Genomic DNA, 18,925 nt, shown 5'->3' with positions numbered 1-18,925 from the left:
AAATGCCGAATATAGGGAGGTACCGTTATATTGGGGCTATTTGAAGACATGGAGCTGCACAGACAATTTTCTCTCTAAGGCTGTAGTATCAATTACGAACTTCAAATAAAAAATTTGAAACAATTCCGGTAAATAATGTTGCTAAAATCATCAAAATACCGAATATCGGGAGAAACCGTTATATGGGGGCTATACCCAAAACGTGGGCCCACACGGCCCAGTTTCGATACCAAAAGTCCTGCAGATATAATATGCATTTGAGTAAAATTTTATCAATCTACTTCAATTCGCTCGGAAGCTAGAGTGATTTCCACAGGGTCAGACGGATAGACGGACGGACATCGCTAAATCGACATAGAATTTTATGATGATCAAGAATGTGGTCTAAAATGTATATTTCGAGGTCTTACGAACGGAATGACAAAGTTAATAAACCTTCCATACTATGGTGGAAGGTATGAAAATTATAGATCCAGGTTTTTCTATAGTCCCAAATAACTCTACAGCTTGTGTCCAAGTATTTAAAAGGTTTTGGCTACATTTCCGATGGTCTTAGCAACAATATGTTTTTAGAATTATCTGTGAGTATATCAAATCATCCCAAAAAAATCAGAGTTTGTCCAAGTTTTAATATCGGAAACTGATTGACCTTTTGGGTAAAGCAGTGGGGTCCGCTTCTGAACAAGGTTCCATACAGGGTGAGATTAGAAATCTGCAAAAAAGTCAAACGCCATAATTTTTACATTTTTATTATAAATTTAATTGAATCAAATCAAAAAATGTCGGAAATAGTATCTTTTAGAATAAGTTTAGATTTGTACGAATTGGTCGAACGAAATAAAGTAGGTTGATAAAATACTTAAATGTGTATAATGTCTGCAGGACTTTTGGTACTGAAAATGGCCCATGTAGATCCACGTCTTCTTATAGCCCCCATATAAAGGTACCTCCCAATATTCGGTATTTCGATGATTTTAGCGACACTATTTACCGGAACTCTTTAAAATTTGGTATTTAAAGTTCGTAATAGATACTACAGCATAAAAAAGAAAATGGGTCATGTAGGTGCACGTATTCGTATAGCCCTCATATAACGGTACCACCCGATATTCGGTATTTTTAAGATTTTAGCTACATTATTTACCGGAACTCTTTCAAATTTGGTATTTAAAGTTCGTAATAGATACTACAGCATAAAACAGAAAATGGGCCATGTAGGTCCACGTCTTCGTATAGTCCCCATGTAACGGTACCACCCGATATTCGGTATTTTTAAGAATTTCAGCGACATTATTCACCGGAATTGTTGCAAATTTAGTATTTGAAGATCGTAAGAGATACTACAGCCTATAACAGAAAATTGTCTGTGCAGGTCAACGTTTTCATATAGCCCCCATATAACGGTGCCCGCTATATTTGGTATTTTGTTGATTTTAGCTACATTATTCAACGGAATTGTATCAAATTTGGTATTTGAAGTTCGTATTGAATACTACAGCCCATGACAGAAAATTGTCTGTTCAGGTCCTGGTCTTCGCATAGCTCCTATATAACGTAACCTCCCAATATTCAGTATTTTGAAGATTTTAGCTACATTATTTACCGGAACTATCTCAAATTTGGTATTTGAATTTCGTAATGAATACTGCAGCATATGACGGAAAATTGCTTGTGCAGGTCTACGTCTTCGAATAGCCCCCATAGAACGGTACCCAATATTGGGTACTTTGATGATTTTAGAGGCATTATTCACCGGAGTAGTTTCAAATTACGAGTTTAGAATTCGAATAGAATATTTTTAAAATTTTAACAGAATTTTTAACGGATTTAATTTTTTGAAAATTTTCAAATTCGTTCCGAATGGTGGAGGGTATTCGAAGCCGACTGAACTTACTGCTTTTGAAATAATTTTATGGAATATTTTGTCTCGTTACGATCCCGTTTAAAGTTTTTAGCTATATTTTAAAAAAGTAAGGATTAACATTTAATGGAGACACTATAAATTTAAAGTGCACGGATTGCGGGGAACTTTAATCGGAAAATTTCCGAAAGTGTGCTAAAGGGAGAAGATTGCACCCTCTATTTTGGTTACTTTTCGTTGTAAAAATTCGAAAATCCGATACACGTGTTTTCTTCTAAACCTCTTGTATATTAGGTAAATTTTTAAGTCCACTTTTCTGTCAATATATTATCATAGAAATATTCAATAATTTATGACATAGGAACACCAATAAAGGTCGTGAGGCACTGAATTAATCCCATCATCTTGAAAACGTCCTAGTTTCTCTGTTTGTTGTATCTACAGTCCTTTTTTCCCTTTTACTTAGAGAGTTCTCTACTACTTACTCCATACTGTGCAAATTGGATCCCACCCGTTTTTACCATCTTAACAATTATAAAATCATGTCCATTGACATTCCAAATTGGTTTGGTGCCACCTTCCCAGCGATGAATATCACACTTTTTTACTATCACCACTTAAGTATGCAATTTTATTACTATTCCCCTGCTCTCAATGTCTGAACGTATTACCACTACCATTCATGACACAAAAAGGTGTATCCGAAATCACCCCACTCTATGGCAACACTCATTCCATACAGATGAGTTGTCATTAAAATACTCCTGACCAGACTCCCAACCAGCACCACCGCTACAACCACCGTCATAGTGTGTGACAGTTGTAAATAATCATTTATGCACTCGTCCTGCTTCTGTTTTCATCGTGTGGTTGTTATTTTATTTCCAGGGAATTGCACGTATTGAATAACATCGACAGACACTGTCATTCAGAGTTCATGTCGCTGAATTTCGAATACCAGTATCGAATATTTCGAGCAATTGATTGTTAATTTGTGGCAATGATTTTCATTATGGTGACAAAATGAGTGCTTTGACTTGCAATTCAGTATTACACTGGGGAAATGGGGGAAGGGGGAAAAAAGGGAAAATAATAAATTGGTGATGGTTTAAATGTAGAATTTTCGGCTTCAGATGTTATAATTTTTTATATACGATCAAAATTTGTCGCTTAAGAATTATGGTTTTAGACTCTATGTTGTCTTGAACGAAATTATTTTAATGAGATTTGGAGTCTACAGGATGAGATTAAACTCCACCTTAGGGTAAAGGAAACATTAGAAGAAATGTGGCAAAAACCATTAAAATGTCGAATATCGGGAGGTACCGTAATATGGGGGCTATACCAAATCGTGGACCTACACATGCAATGTTTCGCCAAAGGAGCTAAAACCCCTTATGACCTACAAATACCAATTTTCAGACAAATCCGTGAAAAAACGTGGCATAAATCATGAAAATACCGAATATTGAGAGGTACCGTTATATGGGGACTATACCAGAACGTGGACCGATACATCTCATTTTCAATACCAACCATCCTAGACACAATACAAATTGCTCTGCTAAATTTTGGCGCTCTACGTCAAATAATGTGGGCTGTATCGTGATTTCAACAGACAGACGGACAGATAGACAGACGGACGGACAGACAGACAGACGGACATCGTTAAATCGACTTAGAATTTTATGCTGAATATGAATATATATACTTTACGGGGTGTACGACGAATATTTAAGGATGTTACAAACGGAATGACAAAGTAAATATACCATCCTTTCCAAGGTGTGGGGTATAAAAACTGCAACAAAGTCAAACGCCATAATTTTTAAATATTTTATTGAATGAAAGCAAAAAATTTCGGAAATAGCTTCAAATTTTAGAATAAGTTTAGATTTGTTAGAATTGGTCACCTTTGGCACGAATTGTGGCCTTCAAAAGAATAATGAAACCGTCACACGCTTCCTGAATGTTGTTCTGCAGCGAAGCGCTTGCTTGAGGTGATCGACACTTTGGTATTTTTAGTGCCAACATTGCTTTCCAAAATACTCCAGACACAATCGTCCAACGGATTGGTATCTGGAGAATTTGGTGGCCATTGTGCGCTGGAAATGAAGCGAGGAACCTCATTTTGTTACAATTTTTGAGTCCTGTTGGAATGTCCAAGGTCTGCGGTCAAAATGCTTGCGTGCCAAAGGCCTTTAAGACACTTTGGTATTTTTAGTGCCAATCTTGCTTTCCGAAATACTCCAGACACAATCGTCCAACGGATTGGTATCTGGAGAATTTGGTGGCCATTGTGCGCTGAAAATGAAGCGAGGAACCTCATTTTGTAACCATTCTTGGGTGGCGCGTGCTGAGTGCGATTGTGCTTAGTCCTTTTGGAATGTCCAAGATCTGAGTCCAAAATGTATAATACACCCTCCAGAATATTTTCGCGATAATATTCGGCATTTATTCGATTAATACAAGCGGAGAGCGACCAATAGCTGTTATGGCGGCCCACACATGGCGGCCGGCGTTTGAGTTCTGCTGGCCAACCGAAGGTGCACATTTTCAGCTGACCTCTTTGGCAAGTATACACGATGATTTTGTTTGTTTACAAACTGCTGGACCAAATTCGGCAGTTCACCACTTTCGGCCAAGCGAAACAACTCTTTGGCTCCTTTGAGTCTATTTTCTTTCTGTAGTGGTGTAAGTTCTTGCCCTTTTTGAAATTTCAATGGCTTTACCACGAGCTTATTTTTCAATACTTGCCGAATGGAATGTTGCGTTTTGTTCAGCTCACGAGCCATTTTTCGGCCACTGCGACGTGAGTTTCGATCAAGTCGCATTTTTAATTTTCGAACAATTTCTGCTGATGTTGCTGTTTTCTTCGTTCACTTCTTAAACGTCGGGCTACGCTACCAGTATCACTGTAACGAGCGATGGTACGAGACACAAAAGATTTATTCACATTAAAATGCTGGAATTTTCTAACGATAGCCACTTTGCGGTTTTTAGAGCCAAATATAAAGAAATCACACTATCACGTTTGAATTCCATCACGAAAAACTTTTTGAGGAATTTTCTCAGCAAAATCCTTTTATACGCTTGTAAACAATATTATGAGCAGTCACAGCAGTCTGATGCTGGTTTCAGTTTTTTCATTTACCCTGTATATAGCCATGTCTGCCTGTATGTCTGTTGGCTACACTGTCGGCCTGAATGTGAAAGTGAACGTATTATTTTTACAATCCTAGATCGAGATGCGCAATATCACTATCCCCTCCCAAAGTTCAACATTTCCAGAAAATTAAGTGAATATCCATAAACGCACTTTAACTCCATTTAATTTTGCTCTCCTCTTCTCGGAATAAATAGCTTACGATTGATGTGCGCTTTATCCTTTCTAACTTTTTACCAATCCCCCTTTTAGATGCTAATCACATAAACTATTTCCTCATTACGGACGAATCCCCTGTTGTCAGTATTTTAATGTGTTATAATTTGCACTTCGTCTGATAAGAACAGGTAACATGGGGCTATTTGTTAAGAATTAATGGCAGCAAAACACGACTCTTCAAATGAATTCATTCACTTATATAATATTCAATTTTAATTAGCGTTTAACATGCAAGCGGCATGTTTATATATAGCAAATCGAGGCAAATTGAATAGAATATTAAGCGCTGATAAACCAAAAAAGCTAATTTTTGGAAATACCTATTGGACATGAAACTAGTTGAAAAGTATCAGTCGGTTTTGACGACAGATGTATACCCTCAGCCAATGTACGATTTTTCAAATATATTTTGACTTCTGTTATGATTTTTCAAATTAGTGACCCTCTATGGAGTAGATTCCGAAGGAATGGGACAATATTTTCCATTTCGTATCGGACCTAAATAAATATGATATAAATCTTGCCACGTGCCAGGTTCAGACTATATTGAGATATGTGATCATTTTTAGAAAATGTTAAAATGTGCGTGAGGTGCTAGATGTAGTCGACCGAAGTATTCCATTTTCATACTTTATCTACTACAGATCAAAATATTAATACTGGCAAAAAAACAGGGAAACCGAACATTTATATCCAATTTTATGCGAAATCATAAATATCATATTCATCTCTAGTTTCTGGTTAAGAGAAATATTTAGATATAGCAAGTTGTAAACCAGTAAAGAAAGTCTTAAAGTCGGGCGGGGCCGACTTTATGATACCCTACACCACTTTGCTAATTTAGTAGAGCTCCGCATAACAATTAAAAGTTTTTATGGGAGAATTCAATCATACACGCTATAATTATAATTTAAAGTTCAAAGGACAAAAAAATGCCGAAGCATTTGTATCTTTTAAATTCGGAATTGTATTGGAAATTTGGTGCAGAGTTAATTTGAAATCGGATAAAGATATATATGGGAGCTATATCTAAATCTGAACCGATCTCGATAAAATTTGGCAAAGATATTTCTGAGCTGTATTTGATATATTTGCCTGAATATCGTTGTTACGGAGTGCGTATTAAGTGCCAAATTCCATCCCATTTAGACAAATATTAGACGTTTGGTGCACAAAAATAACAAATCGGTTGAACAATATATATGGGAGCTATAGCTATATCTGAACCGATTTCGATCAAATTTGGCATACTTATTTCCAGGCCTAATTTGGGTGTATATGCAAAATTCCGTAAAATTCGGGAAGATATTACCCGTTTGGTGCACAATAAAAGGCAAATCGGACGAAGATATATATAAAAACTATATCTAAATTTTGACCGATTATCTTCAATTTCAATAGGGTTCGTCCTTTGGCCAAACAAATTATCTGTGCAAAATATCATCTGGATCGGGCAATAAATGTGATCTGTACTTTGTTTACAAAAATACATGGACAGACGGACGGACATGCATAAATCGGACGGACGGACATGCATGTGATTCTATGCAGATCATCAAAAGGAACTATGGCTCTATCTCCTTTCCTTTTGCCTGTTACAAACAAATGCACAAAGACATAATACCTTGACCACTTTGTGGTGTAGGGTATAAAAATAGCTGTTTTCCATCGTAAGTTATTACAGATAAAAGTATTGAAAATTGTGACCCTTTGCGGTGAGGTACCAGAAGGAGTCAGCAGATGTATCTCATCATCACAACAGATATTGTGTTAGCAAAAATGTTTGTATGTTTGAAATTTTAAGACAGTTGGGTGCTTATTGCGCTTTCTTCGATCATTTTGTTTTTCAAAATCTTGAACCCTATGTGGGACAGGTAGCAAAAGTAATGGTCCGATCTCTACCATCTTTACAACAATTCTTGTGTTGATAGAAATATTGAGATGTACCAAGTCTAAATAGAATCGCATGTTAGTTTTGCGTTTTAAGATCTTAATGGATATTTAAAATTTTGACCCTTGGTGGAGGAGGTACCATAAGGAGAGGACCGATATATCCCATCTTCGCAACAGATCTTGTGTTAGTAGAAATAAAGGAATGTGTGAAATATAAAGACAACCTGATGCTTATTTCGGATTTTATAAACTTTTTGGAGAAAAATCAGATTATCCCTTCTCCTAATGTACAATTAGTTATTTTCTTTTAAAATTTTAATATTTTGTGGGGTAGGTACCAGAAGAAGTGGAGAGATAGTGCCCAACTCCGAACTTGATCTAAGTTTGACAATAATATTACGATGTGCCAAGATTGAACCAAATCGGATACTCCCTTCGGGAGTTATAGTGCGCACCAGCCAGACAGACAGACGGACGGACGGAAATCTCTAAATCGAATCCAAATGTCCTGAAACGGATTTGGTTCAAAGAGAACTAGGTTAGACCCTAGGTCAGTTATTTCGACTAGGCTCGTTTTGACCTTATAAAATGATATATACCCTCTTTAGCCATAAGGCTGAGGGTATAAAAATTTATTCAATTCGGCCTGATATTTCGGGTATGGTGAGCAATAACCCTTAATTAGGATGAAGATGTATATCGAAGCTATTAAAAAAACTGACCCTATCTCGAACAAATTTGGCGGATCCATTGCAAATTTTGAACCGATATCGACAAAGTTGGGCAGATGCATTTTCCAGATGTAGCAGATGCCCGGTATCAAATATCATTGCTCTTGAGTGCATATATGTAGGGGACTTAAAACAACAAATAGGATGAAGCATATATGTGGAAACTATAGCTATATCGGAACCAATTTTAAGCAAATCCAATGTACTTGCTTCTAGATTGAATTCGGTCGAATGTGCCAAAATTGAAGTCATTTGGACTGATATTAGCCATTTGTTGCACAATTAATCCGAAATAGTTTTAAGATGTATATGGGAGCTATATCTAAATTTGAACCGATACTCACCAATTTCAATTGGGTTCGTCCAGGGACCAACCCAATATTGTTAAGAAAATTTCATTTCAATCGGAAAATAGATGCGACTTGCATTTTGTTCACAAAAATACAAGGGCAGACGACTGACATGCGTAAGATCATCAAAAGTATCTATGGGTGCATCCTTCTCCGTATTACAAACAAATGCACAAAGACATAATTCTGGGAGATACGCGGTATATGACGGTGATGCCAATTAAAATATTTCGCTTAATCGCAACCACCAACATAACTTTGCGGTTCAGAATTTAATATGGCGCCCAAATATATAATTACCTCTATCTATATTAATGATCAATATTTTAGGTTTCGACTAGAATGAATAATATTTAGAACGAGAGCCCACACAGCCTAGAAATGTTTAGGAAAAAAATCTGGCGAAAATTGAGATAATGATATACCTACCTCATATATGGTCCATTCGATTTCAAATTGCTCCATCCGACTTCAAATTAAAATAATTTCCCTCTACTTTATACTAATGATGCACCTACAATGCTTATTTTTTCCAAATAAGAATTATTTTAGATCGATATTTTAGATTTCGACGAGATTAGATCGGGAGCCCTCACAAAGCCTAGAAATAATTATGTAAAAATTCTTGTGAAAATCGATTCAGATAAGAATATAGCTACTTCATGCATGCTTCATCCGATTTCAAATTGCTCTATCCAATTTTGAATTCAATTGGCCCTATGGCCGGTTTCGAGTGATTTTTCCCCTTCGTTACACTTTAAACACTTGCAAATCATATCGAAAAGTGTAATTCAATACTCCATTCTCCAACCTTTGAATTTTGACAGATTTTACAATATCCCTTTTCCCACGCATTTGTCTCAAGAAATGTGTGAAGCTTTGCACATTATTTACATTTCAGGACACCTGGTTTTGTTACAGATACCAACCTCCTTTACCTTATACGCCCCTTGCTACATCAAATTCAATTTTGAAAAATAAAACTCCAAATGCACATATTCTAGAGCATCCAATAAACGAATACGGAAGGATGTAACTAACTATTTTCTCCGAATGCAATGCGGAGCAGATAGAATAAAACGAAAACAACAACAACAAAACCGAAAAAACAGCAAGATAAACTCAAAAACGAAATAAACTTGAAATGCAGAATTTATTAAAATTACATAAATTGCACTTTCTCTCTTATCTTTCTGCAACATTTGTTATTGAAAACTAACAATTCATATGAATTGCATATTTTATTTGTTTCCATGGCATGATGAGGCAAAGGATTTGACTTCAAATTCATATTTGCAAGCTGTGTGGACACCATTGCCAAACGAAAACACAGGGATTTTCGATGCACGATTTTTATTAGAATTTCGGTGAAAAAAAAAACAAATGAAATGGAGTAAAGGTCGCGATATCACATTTGTTATGAACTATTTTGGAAGTTTTGAATTCTTAATAATTTTTTATTCGGTTTTCTTGCTCTGCTGGCCCAAATTATGGATTCCAATCCGGTTTAAGGTTATGACTATGAAGGGTATATTAACGTTGTCATTCCATTTGTTACTCCTCGAAATACTAATATTACCCCCTCCAACAATTTGCGGTAGAAGTTAACAAGTGTCTTTTTATCTTTTGACAGCTAATGCTCGTAAATAGGTCACTTTTGGTATACGTTTTCCTGTAGCCCACATATCTGATGATTTCAGCCACATGTTTTACATTAGAGTTTGTGAAAGAATATTTCCGGAATAGCGGTACCTCTAATTTTTTGGTATTCTAATGCGTTTTGCAAGTTTTACCAAACTTGAAAATATCAAAAAATCGTAAGAGAAATGGGGTCTACATTTAAACGAAAACAGACAAATAACATTTGAATTTGATTGTTCTACACAAAACATTTGAGGACTCTACCTTGGTATCAACCTGATAAAGAATATATATGTTCACCGACGAATATTTTGAGGTGTCGCAAACGCAATGACAAATTTATGGTCAATTTTTCCGAGGCATTCGAAAAACTTCTTTCGCCCTGGTAAGAGACTATATTTTGGTTCTGTACATATCTATTTCCGACTTTTACTCGAATGGTGAATAAAATGGACAACTTGAAAAAACTCAAGCATTTACCATGCAAATGGGTTCTTGTAAATTACAGGCGTAGTTAGGAGGCGCTTGTAAATTTGTGATTTTATTTCTGTTAATTCAGTTCTAACTCCAGGTTTAAAAGTAAAGCGAGGGATGTAACCAAAGATTTTCTGGAGTGAGTGGGGTAGGCTTGGCACGGCAATTAAGAGGTGTAGTGTATTGTTCGTGCCTGTATCACACGCCGGGCTGATGTTTCGCATATCTTCATCAATGCATAATGCGAATTGAGACAATTGCACCATCCTAAATGAATTTATCTACCACCATAGAATGAATGACTCCAACGAAAGCACCCAAGCAAGTCAGAATAAATATAAGCTTCCGTTGCAGCTTATGTTTATTCTGACGTACGGGAAGAACATTTGCCTGCTCATGCCCACTGGTCCACTGGTCAGAGCGGGGTGAGGGGAGGTGTAGTAAATTATCACAATAATTCAAAAAATACATTGACTGCAAGTCTAAACCAGGGTAGTCTCAATTTGTATTGGGTGCCAATTGATGCAAAGGTGCAGAAACGCTGCTCAGCATACGAAATCCGGTCATGCTATATCTTATCTTATATAGATTTATTACAACAATCTATCGATGCAGGTTAGAGTTAACGCCAGAACAATAGGAGCTGAGAAGCTATAATTTGGACCCTTATTATTCCCTCAACCACATGGCTTCAGAGAGTATATATCATTTGATACGGCCAAAACGTGCTCTATTGAAATAAGGGTTTCAGACCTTGGGTCTCTTTGGACCAAATCCAGTTCAGGACATATGGATTCGATTTAGGGGTGTCTGACTGGCTGGCTGACTGACTGCTGCGCACGATAACTTTCGAAGGGAGTATCCGTTTTGGCCCAAGCTTTGAACGTCGTAATAATATTGCCAACATAGATAGAGTTCGAAGATGGGCAACGTCGGTCCACTCATTCTGGTACCTCTCCAACAAAACATTCAAAGAAAAAAAATTACTTCATAAAAATATAAAGATATCAGTTCTAGGTCAGATGCGAAAATGGATAATATCGGATGTACGAGCAAATATTTCATACAGCTTAGGAATATTTTTGCCAAATTTTATGGATATGCTCCAGATTTGGATATAGCCCTAATATTTATATTTTTTCGATTACACATTTATTGTGCACGAAATGGTTAATATCGGCCTAACTTAAGTGAATTTTGGCCCATTCGACCGAATTCAGCCTAGAAGCAACTAGACAGAATATTTGGTAAAAATTGGATCAGATACAGCTTCCATGTATATTTTGCATCCGATTTTGCATTTAATGATATGAGGTCATATTGATATGAGGTACCAGATATCAGATTCAGGTCAAAAATACCTCTGCCTAATTTTATCGTAATCGGTGCAGATTTGGATAAAGCTTCCATGTATAACTTCATTCGATTTTTATACCCTCCACCATACTATTGAGGGTATATTAATATATATATATATATATATTAAGGCTAAAATTTTCCAGTAGGCAGGTTAAGTTCGTAACTGGGCCATGTAGGTCCACGTTTTCCTATAGCCCCCATATATAAGTACCTCCCGGTATTCGGTATTTTGATGATTTTAGCGACATTATTCATCGCAATTGTTTCAACTTTGGTACTTGAAGTTCGAAATGGATACTACAGCCTATGACAGAAAATTATCTGTGCAGGTCCACGTCTTCGTATAGCCCCCATACAACGGTACCTCCCGATATTCGTAATGGATACTACAGCCTATTACAAAGAATTGTCTGTGCAGGTCCACGTCTTCGTAAAGCCCCCTGTGCCTGTGACAGAAAATTGTCTATGCTTGTCTAGGTCTTTGCACAGCTCCGGTATAGCGGTACCTCCCTATATACGATATTTTGATGATTATAGCTACATTATTCACCGCTTATTTCAAGTTTCGAATTTGAATATGGTAATGGCTTATGACAAACAAGGCCTGTGTAGATCCACGTCGTATAGACCCCAATATAACGGCTATATTCGGTATTTTTAAAATTTTAACAGAATTTTTTAAGGACTTTTGAAAATTTCTAAATTCGTAAAAAATGGTGGAGGGCCGGCCGAACTTACTGCTTTTTAACTTGATCTTTGCAGATTCAGCCGATTTATATTTTTTTATATAATCCTTCTCGAAGTCATATAATACACTCCATAACAATGTTGTTTGGTAAGACGATTCTGTGTTGGATATGCCTCATATATAGTAGATCCCTATGATTCCAAATTCTTGCCCAATAGTTCATAGTTGTTATGATACTTCATGATCTATTTGTTTCCAAATATGCATACTGGTGTAGGGTATCAAAAGTCGATCTTTTGTCCTTTTTTACTGTTTTCCGTTGGAAATGGTGTAGTTGGCCAAAACTTTATTTACGATACCCATCCCTCCACAAGGCTCCCTAATAAATTACATGGCACAAAAATATTATTTATGCATTTTTTGTGTTGTTATTGTTCTTGGTTTAATCTTCTGCTGAAAATTCTTTTCAAGTTTAGCTGCTGTGAAATGCAAAAGCAATGCAAAATACAGATGTTCACGAGGGAGAAGATGAAACGAAAAGAAAAAATTGAACATTTGGTTTTTGCCAAGTTGACAAGTTTTATTTCTGCAGTTCAAGGCAGGTAGACAGAGAGACAGACAAGGCAACTGACGTTGCACATTCTTTTTCTTGTTATCTTTACACAAATCTATTGAACAAAATTCATGGCAAAATTCTTCTTTTTTTCTCTACATTTATTATACTTTGCCGAACTTGTTTCTATCACTCTCTGTGTTTTGTTCTTATCCTTACAGGTGTTCCATCCACCCCGAAATATACAAGAAGACAAACCGTTTGAATTTAGCATAAGATATAAATTTATAAGTCAATCGGATGCTGTTGTCAGGTAAGCGAATCGAAATGAAATGAACAAAAGGAGTGAATGGCGAAAATAGAAATTGAAAAAAAAAGACACAATTTAACATATATATATAAAATAACAAGATATTGAATGAAATGTGAATAAAATGTTGAAAAAAAGGAGACGGAATACGCCAAAGAAGAGTGAAGAAATCGAAAGATAATCCATATACTTGCAAATTCATTGCTATGGATATATCCAACACCTAGCAGCAGCAGCAGCAGCGTATCAACAAAATGGTATCCTCCCAATATGTGTTGGAAGTTTGAATTACTTTTGCCTGGATCATCACAGTGTGGAAGAAAAAGTTGAAAAAAAAAAAAAAACAAACAACACAAGGACAAGGAGGGAGTTGAATGCTCGTTCATTGAAGTTTGCCTTGCATTCACGCTGTAGAATTGTTTGAGATAAAAATGTCAATATACCAGAGTAGAGCGAAGAAGGCGTATGAGGTGTATTTGTGTGTATGGAATGGGGGAGGTCTGTGTGTAGGTGCCAGTGTAAACATTTTATTTATTCATTTGCTATTCCCGCTCTGGGATACCAAGTTTATTGTTAAGAACATTTGTTTGTTGAACAAAATAAAACGAAGTAATTTAAAGCAGATGTAAAGGAATGACAGTTCTGTGGATAATTTAAATTGCCAAGATAACATACATGCTTAGATGCCACGAATAGGATGGGTTCCAATTGAGATTCTAAGAAACGTAAAACAGTTTGATTTTGATTTGATTAACGAATAACAATTTTTAAAGTCTATCCTGATTTAGAGATCAATAAAAAAAATTAAAATAAGAACAAGTATAAAATACAGTCTGTGTCCTTATACATATAAAAGGCAAGCATCATAATAGCATCAGACTCCATATTTCTTCCGTGAATTTCAATAAAAAAAATTGTCTTAAACAATTAAAAACAGAGTCAGATCGGCTGGGCGGGCTTTTTAAATCCATCACAGTTCGAAAAACATAAATTCTGAAGAAATCAGTTAAGTTAAACTCCATATATATACACTATATATACAGGGACCTTAGGCCCCTTGGGCCCATTCCAATCGACGAGGCTTGTCCGCAGGCAACATTCTTTGCGTCAATTGAATTTTGTACGGGAACAAATGCAAATCAATGCGAATAATCCATTGTAAAGTGGACCGAGCCATGCCCAACTGCTGAGAACGGCGTTTTTGGGATGTTCTTGGGGACCTCTCAACACTGGCTCGTACGGCAGCAATATTCTCGGCCGATCGCCTTGGTCGACTTCGGATTAGAAAGAGCCTTACCAGTCGAAAATTTTTCGTATAAACGCTTAATGGTGTTCTTAGAAGGCGCACTTCTCACATTTTTTAATGTTTTAAAAGCACGTTGAGTTTTCACAATTCACTTCTTCTGTTGAATGTAAATTTCAACTATTTCAGAGCGCTCGCGTGGCGTGTATTGGTTCATGGTAAAAATCTGCTTGGACTGACGCTTCAAACGCGGTATGTCATTAAGCGATGTGACATCTCTGTCAAAAGTTATGGCGTTGCCAGATGGGTCTGTCGAATATGGGCAACCCTGTAGTACGAAATTTGCAAATCCAACTCCATATCTATACACACTACAGTCATCCTAATATTCTCACTGTGATCACAATACTCTCTAGCAGTGATCCTAATACTGTATGCTAATTTTGATACCATTTAGTATTTTTCGTACTTTTTAGAACGTGTTTCTAAAATCACCTACAAATTTCAACTCAACACACTTACGGCGACTCCAATGTAAATTTTAGATTTCAAACCCTATTGATTCACCAAAATACCAACTTTAGTACAATTTAATACTTTTCGTAAACGTTAAATACCTCCTCCAAAATTTATTTTTCATACCAAATGTCAAGGTTGTACCAAAATATCCGTTCACATAATATCAAGTAGTACCAAATTTAGTGCTTTTAGTGTCTATTTTCCAAATTTCTACAATCTTTAGTATCCAAAAACACGACCTTTTAATCAAATTTCTCAAAACAAGTCAGAATCGTTAAAAACTGTACTTCATAATTTACAAGTGTATGTATAACCGTACAATATTCTGCACTATTGCGCTAATAATTCCCAAAAATCCATCTTACCTTTGACCAGCTAAATTTTTGCGAACAAATTTATGTACACAATTTATTTTATTATGCCCTCCACCGTAGAATGGAGGATATATTAAGATAAGTTAAGTATATTAAGTTTGTCATTTCGTTTGTAACACCTCGAAATATACATTTTAGACCCCACACAATGTATATATTCTTGATCAACATAAAATTCTATGTCGATTTAGCAATGTCCGTCAGCCCACATTATTAAACGTAGAACTTCAAAATTTTGCAGAACAATTTGTATTATGTCTAGGATGGTTGGTATTGAAAAAGTGTCGCCATATAACGGTACCTCCCGACTTTCGGTATTTCGATGATTTAGCGACATTATTCAGCGGAATTGTTTCAAATTTGGGATTTGAAATTCGTCATGGATACTACAGCCTATGACAGAAAATTGTCTGTGGAGGTCCCCGTTTTGGTATGGCCCCCATATAATTATGCCTCCCTATATCTGGTATTTTGATAATTTTAGCGAAATTATTCACCTGAATTGTTTCAAATTTGCTATTTGAAGTTCGTCATGGATATTACAGTGGAGGTCCCCGTTTTGGTATGGCCCCATATAATGGTACCTCCCTATATCCGGTATGTTGATGATTTTAGCTATATTAACCACCGATTAAGTTTCAAGTTTCGCATTTGAATATTATGATAAAAGTTGCCTATGCAGGTCCACGTCGTCGTATTTTTAACGGTTTTTATTTTTTGAAAATTGCCAAATTCGTTTCCAATGGTGGAGGATATTCAAGTTACAGCTTTTAAATTTGTTAATATATTGAGGGTTTCTGCCACAAGTTCCATCCAAATAATCTAAAACTTTAAATTTTTGGAGTTTTTGGTAGATATGTTCTCTAATTGCAATAAATTTATTCGCTACAGGTCCACTGATTGGTATAGCCTCCATAAAACGGTACCTCCCAATTTGCCGTATTTTGATTGTGTTGAAACTTAACAACTGGGATTTTCGGTAGGTCTTTTCTCTCCGTGCAAAAATGTTGGATTCTGCTCCACTACTTGATATGGGCCCCATATAACGGTATCTCTCGATTTTCGACATTTTGAAGGTTTTTGCCATAATATCCAACCAAATCAGGTGAAATTTGACATTTGGGATTTCTAAAAGATCTGTCCTCTCCTGTGTTCGATTAAGGCCCACTAATCGGTGTAGTCCTCATATAACCGTTTAACCCTTTTTATTACACCCTCCACCATAGTATGGAATTAAGTTAAGTTTGTCATTCTGTTTGTAACACCTCGAAATATACATTTTAGACCCCACAAAGTATATATATTCTTTATCAGCATAAAATTCTATGTCGATTTAGCGATGTCCGTCCGCCTTTCAGTCTATCTGTCTGTCCGTCTGTGGTAATCGCTCCAGCTTCTGAACGAAATGAAGTAGATTGATAAAATTTTACTCAAATGTATATTATGTCTGCAGAACTTTTGGTATTGAAAATGGGCCATGTAGGTCCACATCTTGATATAGCCCCCATATAACGGTACCTCCCGATATTCGGTATTTTGATGATTTTAGCGACATTATTCACCCCAATAGTTTCAAATTTAGTATTTAAAGTTCGTAATGGATACTACAGCATATGACAGGAGATTGTCTGTGCAGGTCCATGTCTTCGTATAACCATATAAGGGTACCTCCCGATATTCGGTATTTTGATGATTCTAGCGACATTAATCACTGGAATTGTTTCAAATTTGGTATTTGAAGTTTGTAATGGATACTACAGCCTAAGACAATAAATTGTCTTTGCAGGTCCACGTCTTCGTATAGCCCCAATATAATGCTACCTCCCGATATTCGGTATTTTGATATTAGCGACATTATTCACCAAAATTGTTTCGAATTTGGTATTTGAAGTTCGTAATAAATACTACAGCCTATAACAGAAAATTGTCCGTACAGGTCCATGTCTTCTTAGAGCCCAGATATAACGGTACCTCCCTACATTGGGTATTCTGATGATTTTAGCGACATTATTAACCGGAATTATTTCAAATTTGGGATTTGAAGTTCGTAATTCGATACTGCAGTCTAAGGCAGAAAATTGTGTGTGCAGGTTCACATTTTGGTATAACCCCCTTGATATATTGATGATTTTAGCTATATTATTCACCGATTTTCTTTTTCAAGTTTGGCATTTGAATATTGTAACGGCTGATGACAAAAGTTGCCTATGCAGGTCCACGTCGTCGTTTAGACCCTAATATGAAATTTGAAACAATTCCGGTCAACAATGTCGTTAAATTCATCAAAATACCTGGAGGTACAGTATAATGGGGGCTATAAATAAAAGTGGATCTACAGGGTGAGATGAAAAAACTGCAACCAACTTCAGACTGCTGTCGTTTCTAAGCCAATCGTACGAAAGTTGTTAAAATTATTCCAGTGACAGCTCATTATATTGTTTACAACCGTATAAAAGCATTTTGGTGAGAATTTTCCAGAAAAAAGTTCTTCGTGATGGAATTCAAGCGTGATAGTGTGATTTCTCTATATTTGGCTGGAAAACCACAAGTGGCTACCGTTTGATCACTCCAGCATTAAAATGTGAAAAAATCTTTTGTGTCTCGTACCATCGCTTGTTACTGTGATACTGGTAGCGTAGGCCGACGTTACGGAAGTAGACGGAAGAAAACAGCAAACATCAGCAAAAATGGTTCGAAAATTAAAGAAGCGACTTGATCGATACACACGTCGCAGTGGCCGAAAAATCGCTCGTGAGCTAAAAATATCGCAATATTCCATTCGGCAAATACTGAGCTCGGGGTAAAGCCATTGAAATTCCAAAAATTGCAAGAACTTACATCGCACCAAAAAGAAATAGACTCTAAAGAGATAAAGAGTTGCATGGCCGCAAGTAGTGAACTGCCGAATTTGGTTTTCTCCGATAAGAAAACATTCGTTGTCAAGCAGTTTTTACACAAACAAAATGATCATGTTTACTTGAAAAAAAGGTCAGCTGAAAATGTGCACCTTCGGTTGGCCACCAGAACTCAAGGGCCGGCCATGGTAATGGTATGGGCCACCATAACAGCCGATGGTCGCTCTCCGCTCGTATTAATCCAATTAGCCAATAATGCACAGTTTTGCACTTGATCAAAATCTGACGTAAATATAGACTATAAGGTGCAGATTACATTTTTGGATTTCAAAACAAAAAGTTGATTTTTCGATGAGGCAAATTTTGGCCCTAATCCAATAGAGTTTGGGATAAAACCGTCGACGTTTGTCTATATTTTTTCCAATGTCGAAGTCGATATCTTTTCCAACGTCGGTTCCCGCAAATTTACAAAACACCGATACCTAGAAAATTCAATCTCCTCATCATATGTTTTTATAAATAATTTAAACTCATTTAATAGAATCACATCAAACTCAGCAAATTCCAAAATAAATAACTTTCAAATAACTTTACCAATGAAAATCTTATTTCTCATTGCCACAAAACAAAAATGCATTCATATAACATTTCATTCATTCTAACTATTTATATAGTCCACTATGCAATAT

The 18,925-nt window shown here is 36.2% G+C and overlaps 1 protein-coding gene across 1 annotated transcript in view; it reads left to right on the top strand.

The window, feature by feature from the left end:
* Window positions 1-18,925, top strand: part of LOC101900285 (uncharacterized) — a 510,960-nt gene that overhangs the window by 274,759 nt on the left and 217,276 nt on the right. The window contains exon 7 of the mRNA XM_059129113.1: window positions 13,157-13,248. Coding sequence (XP_058985096.1) covers window positions 13,157-13,248 — 92 coding nt within the window. The remainder of the gene's footprint in view (window positions 1-13,156; window positions 13,249-18,925) is intronic.

This window comes from Musca domestica, unplaced genomic scaffold (assembly GCF_030504385.1).
Source record: "Musca domestica strain aabys unplaced genomic scaffold, Musca_domestica.polishedcontigs.V.1.1 6, whole genome shotgun sequence".
Classification (NCBI taxonomy): domain Eukaryota; kingdom Metazoa; phylum Arthropoda; class Insecta; order Diptera; family Muscidae; genus Musca; species Musca domestica.
Note: the sequence above shows the minus strand (reverse complement) of the source record. Positions and strands in the feature narration are given on the sequence as shown.